This window comes from Amphiura filiformis, chromosome 4, assembly GCF_039555335.1.
Source record: "Amphiura filiformis chromosome 4, Afil_fr2py, whole genome shotgun sequence".
Lineage (NCBI taxonomy): Eukaryota > Metazoa > Echinodermata > Ophiuroidea > Amphilepidida > Amphiuridae > Amphiura > Amphiura filiformis.
Genome location: NC_092631.1, coordinates 1926612 through 1945901, shown reverse-complemented (window position 1 = coordinate 1945901; position 19290 = coordinate 1926612). Strand labels below are relative to the sequence as shown.

General features: G+C 34.2%; 1 protein-coding gene across 1 annotated transcript in view; it reads right to left on the bottom strand.

Annotated features, from left to right (window-relative positions):
* Positions 1-11320, bottom strand: part of LOC140150454 (kinesin-like protein KIF13A) — a 256905-nt gene extending 245585 nt beyond the window's left edge. Inside the window, exons 1-2 of the mRNA XM_072172473.1 lie at positions 11312-11320; positions 7139-7196 (exon numbers count right to left, since the gene is read on the bottom strand). Of these exons, the coding sequence (XP_072028574.1) occupies positions 7139-7166 (28 nt within the window). The 5' untranslated portion in view covers positions 7167-7196; positions 11312-11320. The remainder of the gene's footprint in view (positions 1-7138; positions 7197-11311) is intronic.
* Positions 11321-19290: the final 7970 nt, after the last annotated feature.

The window sequence follows — 19290 nt, the reverse complement described above, 5'->3', positions numbered from 1 at the left end:
AAAATTACCACAATTTTAATCTCAAAGTAACACATTTCAACGGTTTCTTAGAAAACTTTGAATATAGGTCATATTTTGACAGCTTTGTTTCTGTAACATTTGCCACAAAAATATCAAAATTTACAAGTACTGCATAATGTCATATTGCTGGTACCCCATTGCAAAATATTCTGCACTTCAGGAATATTCAATAATCCCAAATGCAGCTGAATCCTTTTCTTTTTTAATTTCTAAAAGCATGTTTATACCCTTTCTAACCATCTTATTATATCATGTCCAATTCAACAACTCAAATTAATATGACCTTTATTTATCCAATGAACAACACAATACATTATCACTATGGATACCTGTTTGTAACCGACTTGAAACATTTCCCCATTACAAACATCACCCTGGCAGTCAATCAAAAGTAAACCGGAGAAATGAGGCAAATCCGATACAGCAGGTGGACACACAGACCATATAATGCAACCTTCTCAGTTCCGTCTATCCTCTTCAAAACATAAAGACAAGACTATAGCTACAAAATTCATGATAAAAACCCCTACTCTTATTCGGCTATTGCAGTTGAAATCCATACACCCCTGGAAGACATGACCTTAATCTCCCACACAGGGGGTGTAAATTTCAAATGGCGTTACCGGCGCCATTTGAAAAACACATTCCATGTGTGTGAAACTTAAGGTCATGTCTTTCATAGGGGGTATGGATTTAAATTGGAATAGCCCATTTTATTCTTCACAGGATTTTATCGACCATTCAAGAAATTAAAAAAAGTCTCTGTGTACCTGGCTGGGTCGGCCTGACATTTATGTCTCATGCCCATAGGGGAAATAGGGTTTAGTTTATGTAAATCTCTCTTCGCGGGTACGGCGGGCCCCTTAAAAAGTCTCATTTTTTGACATTAGAAGATAAACCGTAACACGGCTCTGCAATGCTGCAATCTAAAAGCAATGGAAATGAATGTCAAATGGATGCCTAGCTAGGAAAGGTGTAGGTACAATCTAACATTTGTCCTATTCTTTTTTATTAAACTTAACTCTCTCCACACGGGTGTCGATTGCAGACGACAAATTCCTTTTTTTTTTTTTCAAAATTGAATTTTTTTCTGAATTGTACATTATCATAAACATATTTGGAATCGGCATGAAAAATGCATTAAAATGAGTATAAGCAAGTCTAGTATTGGTTCAATGGTTCTTAAGAAAACTCTTGATATTTTGAGAAAATATCTCAACATTTGGACTTTTTATATTGAAGCCTAATGGCTTGCACACACAGCATTAAAACCCTTACAGAAAAGAATCACTTTGATATCATTACAGATTTTCATTGACTACATGTAGTATTTGTAATGATACCCAATTATTAGATTTGATATAATTAGTTATACTTAGAACAAATGTCATGTGGAAATATGTTGAGCAAGAATCACATCAAAGCGAAACCAAGAAATCTTACTTTCACAATATTGATTCAACGACGAGCGTAAAATGTAAGTTGTGAAATGCTTCACAAAATAATCGAATTAGACTTCACGCTAGGTTGCAAATTGGGTTTGCCATGATTGCATACGATTTTTTCAAAGAAATCAACTTAGCCTTATTTGGGATATTTCCCCTACAGCGGCAAGCAATGGTAGTGGTTCCAAAAATAAATACTAAAATTGACTACTATGTTTGCGTTTGGTTGAAGAAAATGCTTTATTGGCTCAGGTTGGTTGTCTGCAAACTGTAACTATAACTTAATTCAAGAAACACTAGAAATATTGTGGTTCTTGCAATGCGTTAGCCTTAATGCCTCCAACTTAATACGCATCATTTTACCCGGGACGCAGAAAGAATAATACAAAAATTTGTAAAAGTTTGATTAAGAGAGGGGGCACAACAGAGTTGTATGATAAGAGTGAGGACCCCAGTGAAGGGGCCCTGTGGTATAGTGTACTTTCAAAACTTTCATCAGGTGAGGAGGAGGTCCATAATGCTGCCTTAACCATGCTTTAGAATTATGCAAATGAACTGCCTAATTAGCATATTTTGAACTAACATCAAATGGAATTTGCAAACCAACATTGTCACCCCTCCACCAAGTCACATCACTCTACGCATTCCCATATCCGAGAAATCTTGCTCACAAGCTCGGATGCACTGATGGACGGAAATATAACTAGGAAACATGCCTCCCTCCAATGCCTTTAATGAAACCGTAGGCATAAAAAATTAAGAAGTGTGATTTTACTCACTGGCAATGTCTAAAATGAAACCAAGGTTAATTTAGCACATTCTGACAACCTATCAGTATTTTAGTTATAAATTTCCATCATGTTCATTGAAGCTTTCTACGCAGACTGATAACATGTCCCAAAGTAATTTCCAAGGGAGCATCCAACTCTGAAGGTGTGTGTTGTAAAATCCAAAATTTTGAATCTCTGAATTAAATTTTTTTAACATATATTAAAATTTAACACCCTTTAACAATTTTACAAACATATTTCACCCTTATGTTGTACAAGCTATCTTGAAGACAATTACGGTAATCATAGATATATCTCTGGTTAGTCAATGATAAGACAATCTACATCAACAACTTTGAATACTGAGGTAGCAAATACATCAAAGACATGATCCAACAGACTATGAGAAGAAAAGGGGAAGGATTCTGCCTTGCAAATTAGCCGAGTCATGTCATTTCAACGCCCAAAATATTCTGATTTAAATGCAACTATTTGGTTAAAGATGAAGTTGAAATCTGTTGATTTCTTCCGTGATTATAGTCGGTACTTTTAGATAAATATAAAGTCGAAGTGAGCAAAACACTGACCGATTTACAATGAAACTTACTCGACATAAGTCCCTTGTTTGAGCCCCTTGGCTACTCCCCTTAAACCTTTCAAATTGATAATACATCTTGTGTTTCAACTATATGCCTCTGCTAACAAAACAAACAGCGTATATCTGAACAGCAGCATCATGCCGGTAAAGAACTTTTAACAGAAAATCAATTCTCCCAAAAACAACTACTTCAAAATCTAAAGCCTCGCATGGTCATACGTTAAATTCCGCGCATACAAATCAATCCTGTGTTTGTATCTCATAAAGTAACCTTTTTAAATTCTCCTCTCTCGCCATGGCGATGCATCATTATATCGATCAGATGATCATCGCTTTGCACATCTTCGTGAGGACCTTTACAAGTTGGTGGTACTTCATTGAGACATGGTTTCAAGTTCCCTGTCGCTATGCTCTCTTGCAAACCTAAAGATCCAACTTCAGATAGTGGATGCTCTAGAATGCTTTTAATTCAATTAAGGTGACAACGGCCAGCATGTTGTGTTACAGATTGCAGCGCAATTTGCATTTTTGTTCTCCAAATTTGCATCACTATTTACATGTTACCTGTTGTCAATCTCAAGCAGTATCTGTAGGATAGGCAGTGGCTGCACCAGGAATTTTGGTGGGGGCATTAGGGGGTCAAAGTGAATTTCAGGGGGTGTAAAATCAACACAAAATTGCCGTAAAAAGTAGAAATTTACGTAATTTTGGTGTGTGTTTTTCTCGCAAGTGGGGGGGGGGACAAACTGGGAGGGGGGGCAAGAAAGAGCCACTACTGAGGATAGGACTCTCTCACTATTATGTTGCCTGACATTACATGACGGATTGTCTGATGATTTCCACTTATGCAGGAAATATGGACCTAACATGAAAGTGAAAAACTATGACCCGGTGAACCAAAACATTCTCGCCAAGTGGCAGTCATCTATATCCTATTTTATGTCTATATGCATATTCAACCAATTGAACATCCCTGGTACTCTTTGTTATGTTAAAGATTTAAATGAATAGACCTGATTGATCTGACACAGGAGCTATTTTCTACAAGGGTGTTGTATCCGAGGCAGCTACCTTAAGTCATCTGGAAGAGGTGCTTATTAAATTACTACCTTATGAAAACCAAACTGGACATTTTTTTTGCAAAACAATTGTTGCATTTTCAAGATAATAATAACAAGTAACAGCCACTGTGACTCAACACAGAAATAATTTTCCCCCTTGAAAATAAATCAAATGATAAAATATCGGTGCTAATTTGGATACAGATTTTTTAAAGAAATTTGATTAACTCTAAAATATGCTCTAAAACAAATATGCATTTTGCTTTAAAATAGTTTCCAACTCCCATATATTGTCAAAAATAAATCATGAATACCGTATCTTGAATGATAACACCATACCATTTTTAAAGCTCAACTTGAATGCTACCCAAATAATGTTGTAGAGTACTTCAAATAACATTAATAACCAACATTTTTGTTCACAAATATACATAACACAAGTCTGGGGTTATAATAACTACATCACACTCATATGTACAGTTGTACACACAATGACAACATGGGTGGAGCTTGAAAATAAAACCACATTTACTAGGATTGAATCAACCTTAACACCATGACAGAAATTATTGATCATAAAAGGATAAAAATGCTAGATATTTTATAGGGAAATATTATAATGATCGAAATCAAAACACTTCCTTGGATAATTTTGTCTGTAAATAACACGAAAGGGAGTTTTTTTAACTAGAAATAAAGGGGAAAATACAGAAAAACAAATTTTTTTAAAAAGGGAACAAACAAACAAGATAAGAGGCTTACCATCATAATTTAATTGCAAGTGTTTCCCTATTTCCATTTATAAAACAAATTCCAGTCTTGGAGTGAATATTGAAAGGCAATAACTTAATACCAATACTTAATATCATTAACATTTTAAAGGTTCTTTATAGATTTTAATTAACATTAGAAAAGGATTGTATATTGTAAATAAATTCTCTGAGAAAAAAAAAAAAATTATTTTAAAATTTAATAAAGAATTACTTGGAAATACAAGGTTTCCTTTAACTATATAATAAATTTCAAGCATGGCTGTCAGAAAATTCTATGTACATTAGACTCTGCATGCTTCGCTCACAAGATGTACTCTTTGCGACTTTTTACACGATGAGGTTTAATTCACATTGATCCATGTCACTTAGATCTGGATCAAGTATAAACTAGTACTGCGCATAATCCCAATGTGAAATTTTGTATCAAGAAGTTGTGCATACGTCACACCTGCCATATGGGTCTGCAGATCAAGTTCAGATCAGCTCTCAACATCAGAAGCACAGGCACATTGCTATTCCATTTAAAATCCACACTACACCTGTGGAAGATTTTGGAAATATCTTCCACAGGGGGAGTATGAATTTCAAATGGAATGAGCAGTTTCATTTGCAACTCACCCTCCCTCAGGGGAAGATTCAGGTTAAATCTTTCTCAGAGGGTGTATGAAATTCAAATGGAACTGCCTAATGTGCTCATTCCAGTCCCAATTTCATGTAATGAAATCAAATTATGTGGTTAACTTTTGCAACACTTAGTATTACAGTAATTAAGTCTAACAAGCAATTCTTATGAAAATAATGTGTATTCTTGCTGTTGAAGCATATCATCATAACATCACACATTAGCGTTCATGTACGAAAAACTAACTATCTACTGCAGAGGATCCAAATATGCACATATTGAGCTGCTCCATATAAGATCCACACTACCCCTGTGTAAGATTTTGGAAATATCTGCCAAAGAGGGAGTATGAATTTCAAATGGAATGAGCACATTAGGCAGTTCTAAGAAAGATTCAACCTGAATCTTCTCCTGAGAGAGAGTGAATTTCAAATGGAGCTGTTAATGTCGTAAATGTGTTAATTCCATTTAAAATTCATACTCCCTCTGTAGAAGATATTTCAACTGGAATAGCCCATTCAAATCAATCTACATTCAAAAAACATCATGTGTGTAACCTCCTTCATGTATTAGGGTTCACACCACCCTTTTTACATTACGTTGCCCACTAAATGCCACAAGACCATTAACAGTTTGGGTCCGGAAGCATTACGTCGTCGTCGGCCGGTTCCAGCTTTGAATATGCACATTTTATGTTTACAGGCTATTGTGAATACTAAAAGAAATGCCAACATTGGCTAATGACCATGACTTGACTTGGAATTCATTGACTTGTTTACTTCTTTTAATTCAATCTGGGAATAGTCTGAGAGAGCCTTGATTAGTATCAATCTGATCTGTTTTTGACAACTTGTTGATAACGTTGTCAACGTTGTGATTTTACCAATTTGTCAAGATTTGTACGTAGTTGATAAAACCGATGGTCAGATTTATAGTTGAGTCATGACTCCTGAAATCAACTTTGACAATCGGCTGATGACTTTTTCTTAATTTTGTCTTATTTCCGGAAGAAAGAAATTATCTTTTCATTATTGAGGGGGCGAGTTTCCTAACTTGAACAGAAAATGAGTTATTCCAGTTGAAATCCATACACCCCTATCGATGACCTTAATCTTCCACACAGGGAGCGTGAATTTCAAATGGGTTAGCTGAATGGGTGACTCTATTTGAAATCTACACCCCCTGTGTGAGATAGTGAGGTTGTGTTGTTCAGAAGATGTGTTTGGATTTCAACTGGAATATCCCAATCAAAATTGACTCATGCCAATCACTGTAAAACTCACACAAGCAATATCAACATTTCTGCAAAGGACTATATTGGGTCCTGTGACAGGTTAGTTCTCAAAGTTTTGGGGGATACCCCCTCACCATACCCTCCATCTTATCTTAAGGCTCTAACCCTCCTCCCACCACCCCCACCTTCCCAAACATAAATTCATGGGAAATATTCTACTTCAGTGCCAATAATTGTCTGTTTTAAGGCAGCTGTCCACATTTATGCGCCATCCTCACTGATATTCGTTATCTCCCTCTTTCCACCTCCTGAAAAATATATGGTGTTGCCACTGCTTGTGGAAGTAATAAAACCTAGGAAAATGTAATGAACCTTTGGTGTGCCTTACTTAAACACATTGTGATCAAATTAAAATACAACTTAACTTGTCAAGAAAACAAGTGACTTGACTTTCTGTAACTCAACTATAAGTTGACAAAAACGTTACATTGTTACATACAAGCTTCACACAAATTGCAGACAAAGTGTTGAAATCGGTATCATTTACCAGTCTAGCATTTGTCTACGTTAAGCTAATTGAAAATGGAATGAATCGAATGTGACATACTACTTACCGGCAAATTTGGAACTTTTCTCATCCATGGAATAAAAACAGTGATCAAATGCAAATGACTGTAAAGAGTTAAAGACAAAAATGGGGACAAACATTAACTTATTTGAATAAAGACATCTCTCTTATACATGACATATGATATCAAACAAAAGAAGTACAATTTTGGTAAATAATGAACAAATTTACATTTCTGAATACTGTCTTAAGGCCAAAAAAAAAAAAGGTTCGTCTCAAAGCTTGCGCGTGAATTTGTAAAATCCCACGATTTGACAAAAAACAAATGCGGAAATTTTTTTTATTTCAAAAAAAAAAAATTTTTTTAGTTTTTCCAGAAAAAATCGGCGAAAATCAGACTTTTTTCTCAAAATACCATGAAAAAAGTCGGAAATAAAAAAAATAAATAAAAAAAATCGCATTTCGCATTTGTTTTTATATTTCTCGTGAGCTTTGAGACAAACCTTTTTTTTTTTGGCCTAATCAGTGAGCAGTACTTGGTGACATTGTTATTAATATTTTTCACTTGAATCTTCCAATGATATCTTAAGTAAACAAAATATCTTTTAAAACCTTGAGACTAAGTCTTAAATGCATCAAATATGTATCAAATTGTCTTTTATCAACTATCTATATATTATATTTACTTTTTACAGTGGCGTAACTTTGGGACAGGGTGCCCGGGGGCGAAAGTAGTTCGGGTGCCCCTAACCAAGGGTGTGCACATGGTGCAGAGCTAATCAATTTTGGTATTGAAAGGCATATAGACCTACCGAATAACTTACAAATAGTGTTTCAGATTAACTTTATTTCATGTTTCAATACAAGCTAATGCAGTGCATGTTAATAAAACAAAATGTTTTCATATTCTCCAATGTCTTTACTTTTGAAGACTCATCACTAGCTGCAGTGACGTAGCTAGTGATTGTTCCGATCAGGGGCAAGAATACAAAATACCCCTCTTCCTAAAACAATTATGTGGCGTGCAAAAATACCACTAATTTGGTATTAAATCAAGTTGAATTTAGGTCTTTAAAATGCCAATTTATAGTTTCAATGCTGCAAGCGCCAAAAATTTTGTGTTGGAAGGGCACCCAAATGAAGAGTAATTCTATGCATGGTGGGTAAAGGTTTCCACTTCTTTCCTATAACAAAGTATTATCGTGTCAAAGGCTATCCAGGCTTGGGTGCCCCTTAGCCCGGGTGCCCGGGGGCGCGGCCCCCCAGAGCCCATAGGAGTTACGCCACTGACTTTTTAATCAGGTTGTTTTCCCCTCTATGCCTCAAAGCATCGTATTTTACTCTCTCAAATATTTAATTAAAACACTCGTCATCTATTCATTGCTGTAATACTAAAAGTTAATTTCAAATCTGAATGATTAATATGGGGCATGCTTAATCAGCTGAAATGTGTAACTTGATGGGAACAAAAACTTGTTTATTTTCATAAATCATTTTTTCAAAAGGATCTTTTTTTATGAATATCCTTTGAAAATATGATTAATGCTTTGCATGCTAGCCCGAGGCCTAGGTTTGAACTTTTTGCTCAAAATATCAAGAGGTACCTCTAGAACCACTGAACCAATACTAGGCTTGTTTGTACCAGGGATATGTTTGTACTCATTTTAATGCATTTTTAATGCCAATTCCAAATACGGTCATGAAAATGTACAATTCTGACATTTTCAGAGAACATTTGAAACTGGTAGTCTGCAGTCAACACCCATGTGGAGAGTGTTAAGCTTCTTCAAATATGCCAATTATGACAAAACAGCAAAGATGATGAGTAAATTCAATGCCGTGTCCAGGAGTGGCTTTCAGGGCTTTAGCCCTCTCCACCTCCCCGGTGCATTCCCAATCCCCAAGTGGACATACCTATTACATGTATGATGATGAACAAGTTATTAGTCAATTCATAATTTTCATACATGGTTAAAAAATGTAGTCAAATTCTTTTGTACTTTGCTACGTTTGACACTATATGATAAAGATCATATTTCCAGAACCAATATCATCAAGACTAATTTTGATTTGGTGACTATGGACTCTATTTTGCCAAATTGCTTCATTAATGTTGACCAACATGTTACTATGTCAACATGTTACAAGCTATGTTATCTGAACATAATTTGAGGCTAAACATTGACTCAGTTCTCAAGCTAGGTCCTTTCTATCTTTTCTTCCATTTGACTTCTCAAACTAGGTCCTCTCTAGCTTTTCCTCCATTTGACTCATTTCAATATTAAATTGGGCTATTCCATTTAAAATGCACACTACCCCTGTGGAAGATTTTGGAAATATCTTCCACAGAGGGAGTATTTTTTCAAATTCAATTTGGCTAGGGTTAATTAATTTGAAACTCACACTACCTCTGCATAGGGTTTACCTATATCTTCCACAACTGCAAGTTCCCAAATTGTCTATTCTATTTGAAACTTATACTCTCTCTTTGTGGAAGACTTTAAAATCTTCCACAGGGGGAGTGTGGATTTCGACTAAAATAGCCCATTTGAGACAACCATTACCAAATGATACATTATATTCTATAGGCCTATACGAAACTTGTTCCATCAATATTGAAACCAGGTCACCCAGTTTTAGCTCAGATTTATTTTCCCGCTATAAATCTCCACAGAGAATCAAGGGATTGTTTCTTTGCAATTAAGTAAACATATCTAATACAAATGTAGTTGCATTAGTAAATAGCTTAAACACAAGAAATAGCCTTTCATCAGAAAAAGCTTTTCTTCAGAGGAAAAGAAATAGGTTACCTGTGTTTTTAATATGAATAACTAGAAGGATAGTTCTTAGCTTCCACATTTTTTTTTCTGGTTTTTTTCTTCTTGTTTTTTTTTTATTTTCCAGTTTTTTGTACACAGAGATGCCAGTATGTCCTCTCAAAAAAATTGAGGAGCAGCACTTCCATATAGCTGGAAAGGCGAAGATCCAATAATTGTGGTATGTTGGTATTTTATACCACATTTTTATAGACTTTTTACCATGCATTTAGAAACAGTGATGTGATACTGTAAATCCACAAATCTAAAAAGCCTACAAATGATCAGATTTGATAGCATACCCTGCAAGTTTTAAGATAAAAAGTGACATAAATAAGGGTAAAATGTCACATTTTTAGTTAAATTTTGAGGAATTTGTCCACTTTCATTTACACACAGTGGAATAGAGCTTGGTATTTTTCAACACTGCTGTTTTCTTCCTCTTTCATAAATTTGTGATGTGAAAAAATACCTACTGATAATGTCAAAGACATAATACATCACTTTTTCAGTTATTCCAAGTAAATGTAAATTTCTTTATGCTTTCTCTGATAGTGCATTTGAATGAGTTTTACTAATTGTTTTGTCATTAATGTTTAAAAGATTACAAATAGCATTGTTTATGCTATCTACTGAAGACAGTAATGTTAAATACCATATACAGAAGACAGCGATATTAAATCTACTGAATACATCAATGTTAGATGCTATCTACTGAAGACAGCGATAAAATCCTATTTTCTTTCATTCCAAATTGCATACACAAATAAATTCGGAAGACTGGCATCATGTACAGAACCTTAATAACCACAAGGATGTATGAAACATTGATTTTGAGTAACCATGGTAACTGTCAAAAAGACTACATACATTCTGAAGTCTTCATTTTATTTTTAAGTGAAGAAATTCTTATAACCTTGTAGCAACTTGGTTTTTACAGTGGTATAGGCCTACCACAATATACTGCCGAAGCCTCATGGTTCAGCTATGGTGCGGTTATCGCTCTAGTTTCCAAAATAAATGTAGCATTTTATCATAGAGATTAATGTTGCTGAAAATCTAAATTGAATATTGCTGGAGGCTCCTTTCACATGATTGCATCACATACTACGCACATCCATACGGAGGCAATATGGTTCTCAAGTAAAAACTTGCGGAAATCTGCCGTGTGAATTGCCTTGAGGGTTGCAATCCCTAAGTTTGTCCAATTTATCCCCAAATATATCCGCAAGATATTTAGGGGATTTCACAAAATCCCATAATGATCTGTGAGTGGTCATCGGTCCTCGAGTGCAACTTCCGTGTGAACAAGCATTTTGTGATTCTCAAGTCCTGAGCTTAACCTATGAGTATGACCTTGGTTTTAAGTTTTTTAAATTTAAGATTTAGTGCATTTTACTTACCTTTGGTTGTTTCCTATTGGTTGACATCAGGAAATATGCAAAGAAAAAAGAGAGAACAAGTTGATAAGACAATTATTAATATATATATATGTTCAAAATTCATGTTCAGGAGAGAAAACACATTTTACATTCATTTTGTAATTGTAAGTATATTAAAATATTCTTAAAATTATAAAATGAATTTCAAGCATTCCTTAACCAAAGTTAAAGGTGTAAATAAATGTTCACAGCTTTACGCATGGGTTGCTGTATATTTATTTATTTACTCCCAACATTTATTACTTTGGTAATATTTCATTTCAAACATTGATAAATTCAACTATATTTATCCAATGCCAATTTGCTACACGTGATACCCATGATAATATGAAAATCATGGCAAACTGAAAATGTTAAAATGTTCACATATAGTGTAAAATTTATCACTGTACGTGTGTTGCATCTGTCACACAAGAAAAATGATCAAAAATAGATTTTGGCTCTACCCACAACAATGATACAGCAGAATGTAACACTATGAAAGATTTATATGATGCAAATGCACATTTTTGGTTAAAGCACTTCTCTATCATATGCATAAATATTTCAAAAACCAATATCCATATATATACAATTTATTCATTTCCATTTCAAAATCATCAGCGATGTAATTTACACAATTCCACTATACAAATTAACATGAAAAAACTGAAAATCATATTTACACTGTGTAGATTCCAATACATATACATGTATCTATTTTTATTTTAATGGCTAATTATAAAGAGAGATATAATCAAGTAAAAGAAAATGCAATAAATTCCTAATACTAATATTTTAGTAAAAAACATTGCATTGTATTTTCAGTCATAATTTTTGTTATTAGTAATTCCTGAAATGCACACACTACATTGAACATTCAAAACAAATATCCGATTTATGTTTCATTTGAAGCTCAAATAAAGTCAAATTTCATTTCATTACTTTAAGTAAATATAGATCTAACAATATTCTATATGTCTCTTCAATTCTAATAAAATATTCCTAATATATAATTATTACAATAGGGTGCACACAGTGCATTGAACATTTCAAATCAAATTTCCATCATATATAATTTTCTTTCAATTTCTGAACTGAAGTTCAAATTCAGTCTGCAATTATTCCATAATTTCTGCAATTGAAGGTCACAATCCCTCACATGATAGTCATAAACAATAACATCAATACTAACTAGCAGCATATGGCACATCACTGCAGTTGGTAAATATCAGTACTTGTCAGCAAAATTATTTTTCAATATTTTTGTAATGTATAATGTGTATACGGAAACTGGACCATTTATCTTGGATGCAAACTTTTATCCTACTTGCATATGTCCAATTTGATCCATAAATATTATTTTTATTATATTATCTTTAAATATTATTCTCTATTCCCTATACGAAAGCACTCTCCCCCGGCGCTCTCCGTAGCTTTACACTTAAGCCCAGCCAGTTACTGCTAGTGTAGCTTAGGCCTTATCATCCATAGTAAGTGAGGAGTGCCAGGTCTTCATTCAGTTTTCAATTGTGTAATGCCTACAAAGTACCTGTGGAAGGATCACGTTGAGAATGATGATTAAAGCCACCAACAAATTCTGGCCTGAATGCCAGAGACCTCGAAGATAAGTTTTGATGTCTAATCCAAGACAGGAGAGAATATGCAGTTTAAGGAACCTTTTGAAATGATTTGATACCCAGACCAGCGAAATGGGCATCTACATGACTTACAAACTTGTGGTGAAAGTATAGCAAGCAGGTAGACAATTTTGGTGCTACCTTCATGTAGGCTAATCCTTCAAGTAAACCTTCATGAAAATATGTACAGATGAAGCTTAGCCCTCAATCTAAACTTTAACTCTAAAGCCCGATCCTGACTCCACATCGCAGCGCGGTGGAAATTTTGGTCCGCGAAAAAGTTGAACAATGTTCAACTTTTTCGCATCGCGCTGCGACATAGCAGCCGTGCACGCTTCTGATTGGCTGCTGGAAAATCAAGGTCGGTAGAATGACCTTAAAAGGAGATGCAGACCCCACATGCTTTTAAAACATCGCAACATCGTGCGATGAAATTAAAATGTACATTTTAATTGAAAAGCATAGCAGCATCGCATCGCGCTGCGAAGTGGAGTCAGGATCGGGCTTGATCCTAGCCCTATGCACTCATACTAACCCAAAAGTAGTAGACAGCCATACATGTATTCCTAAAGTAATCAGTAGAATAACCGGAATTTTTATTTCCGGTTTTATTATATTTATGCTCCACAAGCTGTCAAAATTGTATATTAAATCTAGATTAGTTTCAAATACCAATATGGCACAAGGCATCCTATTTTTAACAACATAATACCATCACGTCTCAGCCAGTTCCAGAAAGCCTACGAAGGTCACCTAGCCATCCCATTCTAACCCTACTGCACCCAGTAACATGCTTCACCAGGAACAACCACAGCAAAGCCTTCATTATACCACCAAAACCATCAAGGGATACCTACAAATTTTCATTTCTACCAAGGGCTGTCACCGAATGGAACACACTGCCAGAATCATCAATAGCAAAAATTGGCCCTATAGCCTTCAAAGCACATCTACAAGAAATCTACAAATAGTGGTCAAAAAAGCACACACATCAAAATCCGGTTTATTTTCCCCACCTGGGGTGTTTAACCGTGCCAAACTTGAACTTGAACCATTTCTTCAGATCAATTTTATTTCAAATTTTATAGAGCACTGTTAACGTCATACAATGCAAGTTTGTTCCATGTGATGGAAACATTTTAGACTACAAATCATTAATGTTGCTGTACAATCGATCAATTGTACATGTAAATGATACATGAACACACATTTTTGTGCATCAATTTCCCTGAAATATACTGCCATGCAGCTGTTTAAAATATCAGGACCACTCCCACTGTTCACACCCAATGCAAAATGAATGAAAAATACAGAATAATTTTGGTGTAGGAATTTGCAAAAATAAATGTGACAGGCAAGACATGCCAGTTTCACATGCAGTAATTTCACTAAATGTTTAACACTAAAACTTAAACATGAAACATGATTTTGGTTTAAAATCGTAAACATTTAAAATTTTGCCAAGAGGACACACTCCTATTTGAAAGAAATGCGAAAAATGAAGCGAAATATAATATGCACGTTTATCTTAAAATACTTTTTCCACTTTCAAATTAGCATCAAATGATTTAGGATATATGTCAGAAACAAGCTACACAATGCTACATAAAAACAACAATTACAAAATATACTGTCTTTCCCTGTGTACTACACACTGTCAAATATCTACTGCAAAATGAGCTTTTTATAACTAAATCCTGCACCTGCAGTTTGATTTTTTTTCCCGTCGATATTTACAGCTATCAAAATACTGCCAAGTCAACCAAAATATTACTCAATTACAGCAATAAAAATATTATCTGCGTCTGTGTGTCCACTCCAGTGGCAATTTCCAATTTTTTTCAATAACAATTTTGAAAATCAGCAAAATAATTTTTCAAAATTATATCGATCCAAAATTTCTATCAAATGTAACCATGACGATATCGTCTGTCTGGTTGTCTAGGCTGATTGCCAATGATGAGAAATGTGTGGTTTCTGATAAAAACAGACAATTCAAAAATAGCACAAGTCTCTCTAAAAACATGTCATTTTCACCCAATTTATGAGCGTATCAATCTATAAATAATATTTTTTCTGTCATGTCTGCACTAAAAGCATGCATTTTCAATAATTGTTCCTGTAATAAAGTGGTAGCTGCTATCTGCAGCTGATACCCCATAAAATACATCTAATCTATATGAATTCTACATAGGAAAGCAAAATCAAAACAAAACTAGAGCGGTCCTCGGCTTTCGCGGTTCTCGGCATTCGCGGTTCTCGGTAGTGTGGGTTGGTCCGTATGTGACGCTTCTGTTCAGAACCTTGTGTGACCCTTCCCCCAGAAAAAAAAATCATCCGCCACCACTGGTTATAACAAGGGCCTTGTAAATGCAACTGGTGAGACAGAGCCTCGAATGACGTTTGTGTTTTCAGTCTGATTTCAGTTCCCTAACAGGTACAAAGTTTACGCATTATCATTAGGCCTACCAAGTATTGTATGTCCTATAATCTCTTATGTATGACATGGATCTTTACCATGATTGTGCAAGCCAAAAAAATATAATTTCAATACCCCAAACATGCGTTAAAAAAAGACCATGTTTTACACATGCAACCTCAAGTTTAGACATATAATTTAATTTTCCCTAAACCCTCATGCATCGGAAAAATCATGCCGCCACCATTGGTTATGACAAGGGCCTTTTAGGGTGCACACCAGTAAATAACCCCCACTGACTTTCTGTACAGACATGGGCCGGAAAACAACTCAGTTCTTCAAAACTTCCCTTTCTGCAAGCAGAAGGTCAGATGACGACATCCATTGTAAAAATTAATATATGGATTTCAGGATTTTTTTTTCCAGAAATATTGTAAAAGTTCAACCTATAACCCATACAGCTAACGCCACCTCACAAACAGCTTGGTGTTTCTGAAATGTAACACATTTTGAAAAAAAAAAAAAAAAGTCGGATCCTGCTAAATTTACACAGACAATCTAATTTACAGGCCTAAATGATGATTAAATATGAATCAGGGCCTAATAGTTGCCTTTTAAGCCTTTTCTAATGTATTACATTAAGTCATATTGCACATTTCCTCGCTTCAAATACTGTTTTTCCTTCCAGGGTGTAGCTAGACTTCTCCGTACTCCACTTGCCAATTGTGCTTCTGGCTATTGCATTTCTGATTATTATTTGTGCACAATTGATAGATTTTCACATCTAATCTTTTCAGTCACCGTCGCCTCTGTTTGTTAGCTTCCCAAGTGGACTACTGACTTTGGATTGCGGATAACTTTTAACACGGGATTCTATGGAGAGTTAGGCCAATTTCTGGCCTAACTAAAATTGGTCATGATGTAATGCATCTTTAAATGAATCTGGCTTGTGATTGGTCCCCAGATATCGTTATTGATTGAACAAATTCATCAGGATCGGTAGAGTAAACTAGTAAACCAGAGTTCGTAGTATCTGATCCAAGAAAATGCACTTACTGTGTATCGCTTTCAACAACCACTGTTGTCTTTGTCAACACTTGATGAGAAGTGACTGAAATATACTGACAACCAACGCTAGAGGGATATGTAAAATCAGGAGGTTTTTGGCATTTTAGCCATTAAGCCCCCCCCACCGCATAAATCTGAAAGCCCCTCTGAGCCCCCTCCTGGAGACGCTATTGCAAAATCAATGGAGAGAAACTATACTACCTTGTTTCTTAATAAAATGTAACGGGTACATCAGGCAACTATGAGAGCCAAAAAGGCCTCAAATTGAGCAAAGAAAGACATTAATTTTCACGCAGCATTTCAACCAAGACGCTTCATTAGTGGTGTTCGCCTTAATGTTACAAATTATATACTGCTTGATTATCATGACCGCTTTATTTTGTTTTATGTTAAGGGCTGGGGTATGAACGTTGGACAGTATTTATTGTGGGACATTAGAGCACATCAGACATATCGAATTGCATTCTGAATACTAAGAATGTCCTGATATCAAATAATTTTGATTTTTTGAAATTGCAATGTAATACACATTTTATGACAAATCATTAAAATTGATATTTTTGATATATAACAGTTTCAAGTAAATTTTATAAATTTAATGATACATTCTTTAAGTATAGCTGGGAGGAAAGGCGATCAATTGAAAATTTTGACCTTTCGTATTGAAGATATGGATTTCCAAAAAAATAGGTCTTTTGGGAAATAAAATCCATATCTTCAATATGAAAGGTCAAAATTTTCAATTGATCGTCGGCTTTTCCTCCCAGCTACATACACTTTAAGAATATGTCATTAGATTTATAAAATTTACTTTAGGACTGTTATATATCAAAATTTGAAAAATATCAAATTTTAATAATTTGTCATAAAATTTGCATTATATCGTGAATTTCAAAAATGAAAATTATTTGATATGAGAAAGACATTCTTCAGATTCAGAATGCAATTCGATATGTCTGATGTGCTCTCATTTCCCACAAAAATACTGTCGAAACGCTTCAAAACGCCATTCCAGATCCCTTAAGTATATGTCATATTACATGTTTCACATTTGTACGATTTTAAATAATTCTTTATCATGTTTATAGGACATGCTCTGTTATATTTTTATATCCTCTTTTCATTCTTGAAAAGATAGATCATGCTTTTATTTCACCCATTGGGTATTTCTTTATTAATTTGTGTTTATATGGCGATTTCAGGTGGGATAATAACTCCTGGATGACGTAAGCATAATGTTGATAGATTTAAATATCATTATAAATAGGCACTTAATAATAATGATATTGAAATAAATTGATAAATAGATAAATTAATAGATAAATAAATAAAAGATATATAAGCCTAGATAAATAATAAATAAATGATAAACTAGGAGTAAATTGCAAACATTAAATATCTTAGAGCAAATGAGCATTTAATAAGTTTTTATGCGACAAATATTTTGCCCCTTCTTGTACGTTTTATCATTATTTTATCTTTTACTAATTTTTTTGGGACATGCTCGCTTATTTATTTTTTATGTGTTCCTCTTATCATTTGTGAAGTATTTCTTTATTTTTGTTTTAGTACAAGTGATCACTGAGTATGTTTAACTGTAGAAATATCGGTAGATAAGGTGTTTTTTATTTCACCCTTGAGTATTATTTATAAGTGTATCAACATACATTTCACATGTCATGATTTTTCATTGTTTTATTTTAAAGCAATTCTTTATTGGGGTGCATGCTCTCATATATTAGGTGTTTTTTTTTCATGTTCCTCTTGTCATTCTTGATAGATGGCTGTTTATTTATGTCGCGTGTTAAGTATTTTTTTTTAATTTTTGGTCAAAGGGTATAATTATCATCATACACATGTCACATTTTTATGTATGATTTTGCATTATTTAATTTCAAATTATATAATTTTTTAAACGTATTAACGTAGTTCTTTATTTTTGTTTCTGTGAATATCATCCGAAAAGTAGGCCTCCTGCACATTATGATTTTGCCTTGCTTTATTTAACTCTTTACTGGGGTGCATGCTCTCTGCTGGTTTTTTTCATGTTCCTCTTATCATTATTGACAAGATAGCACCTGCTGTACGCTGTTTATTTATTTCGCTTCTAAATTATTTCTTTACTTGTGTTTTTAGATTTTGAAGTTTATATCATGATAGCACACGCTATGTTTTTATACCAACCGCTTTTTCTTTTTGAAAACAGTTCTTGTTTCAAATCCTGGTCCGCAATGTCAACATTCAGTTCGTTCATAAAATATGGCTATTTATTTATGTCGCGTGTTAAGTAGTTCTTTATTTTTTGCTCGAAGTGTATAAATATCATCAGACACCTGTCACATTTTTATGTATGATTGTTCATTATCTAATATTAAAATATATAATTCTTTAAACTTATTTCTTTTTTTCTGTTTCAGTGAATATCATCCGAAAAGTAGGCCTCTACACATTATGATTTTCCTTGTTTTATTTAAACTCTTTATTGAGGTACATGCTCCTCTTATCGTTATTGACAAGTCATCACATGCTGTACGCTGTTTATTTATTTCGCACTCATTTTCTTTACTTTTGTTTTTAGATCTTTAGTTCTTTATTTTTGTTTCTGTGAATATCATCCGAAAAGTAGGCCTTCTGCACATTATGATTTTTCCTTGCTTTATTTAACTCTTTACTGGGGTGCATGCTCTCTGCTGGTTTTTTTCATGTTCCTCTTATCATTATTGACAAGATAGCACCTGCTGTACGTTGTTTATTTATTTCGCCCTAAATTATTTCTTTACTTTTGTTTTTAGATTTTGAAGTTGATATCATGATATCACACGCTATGTTTTATA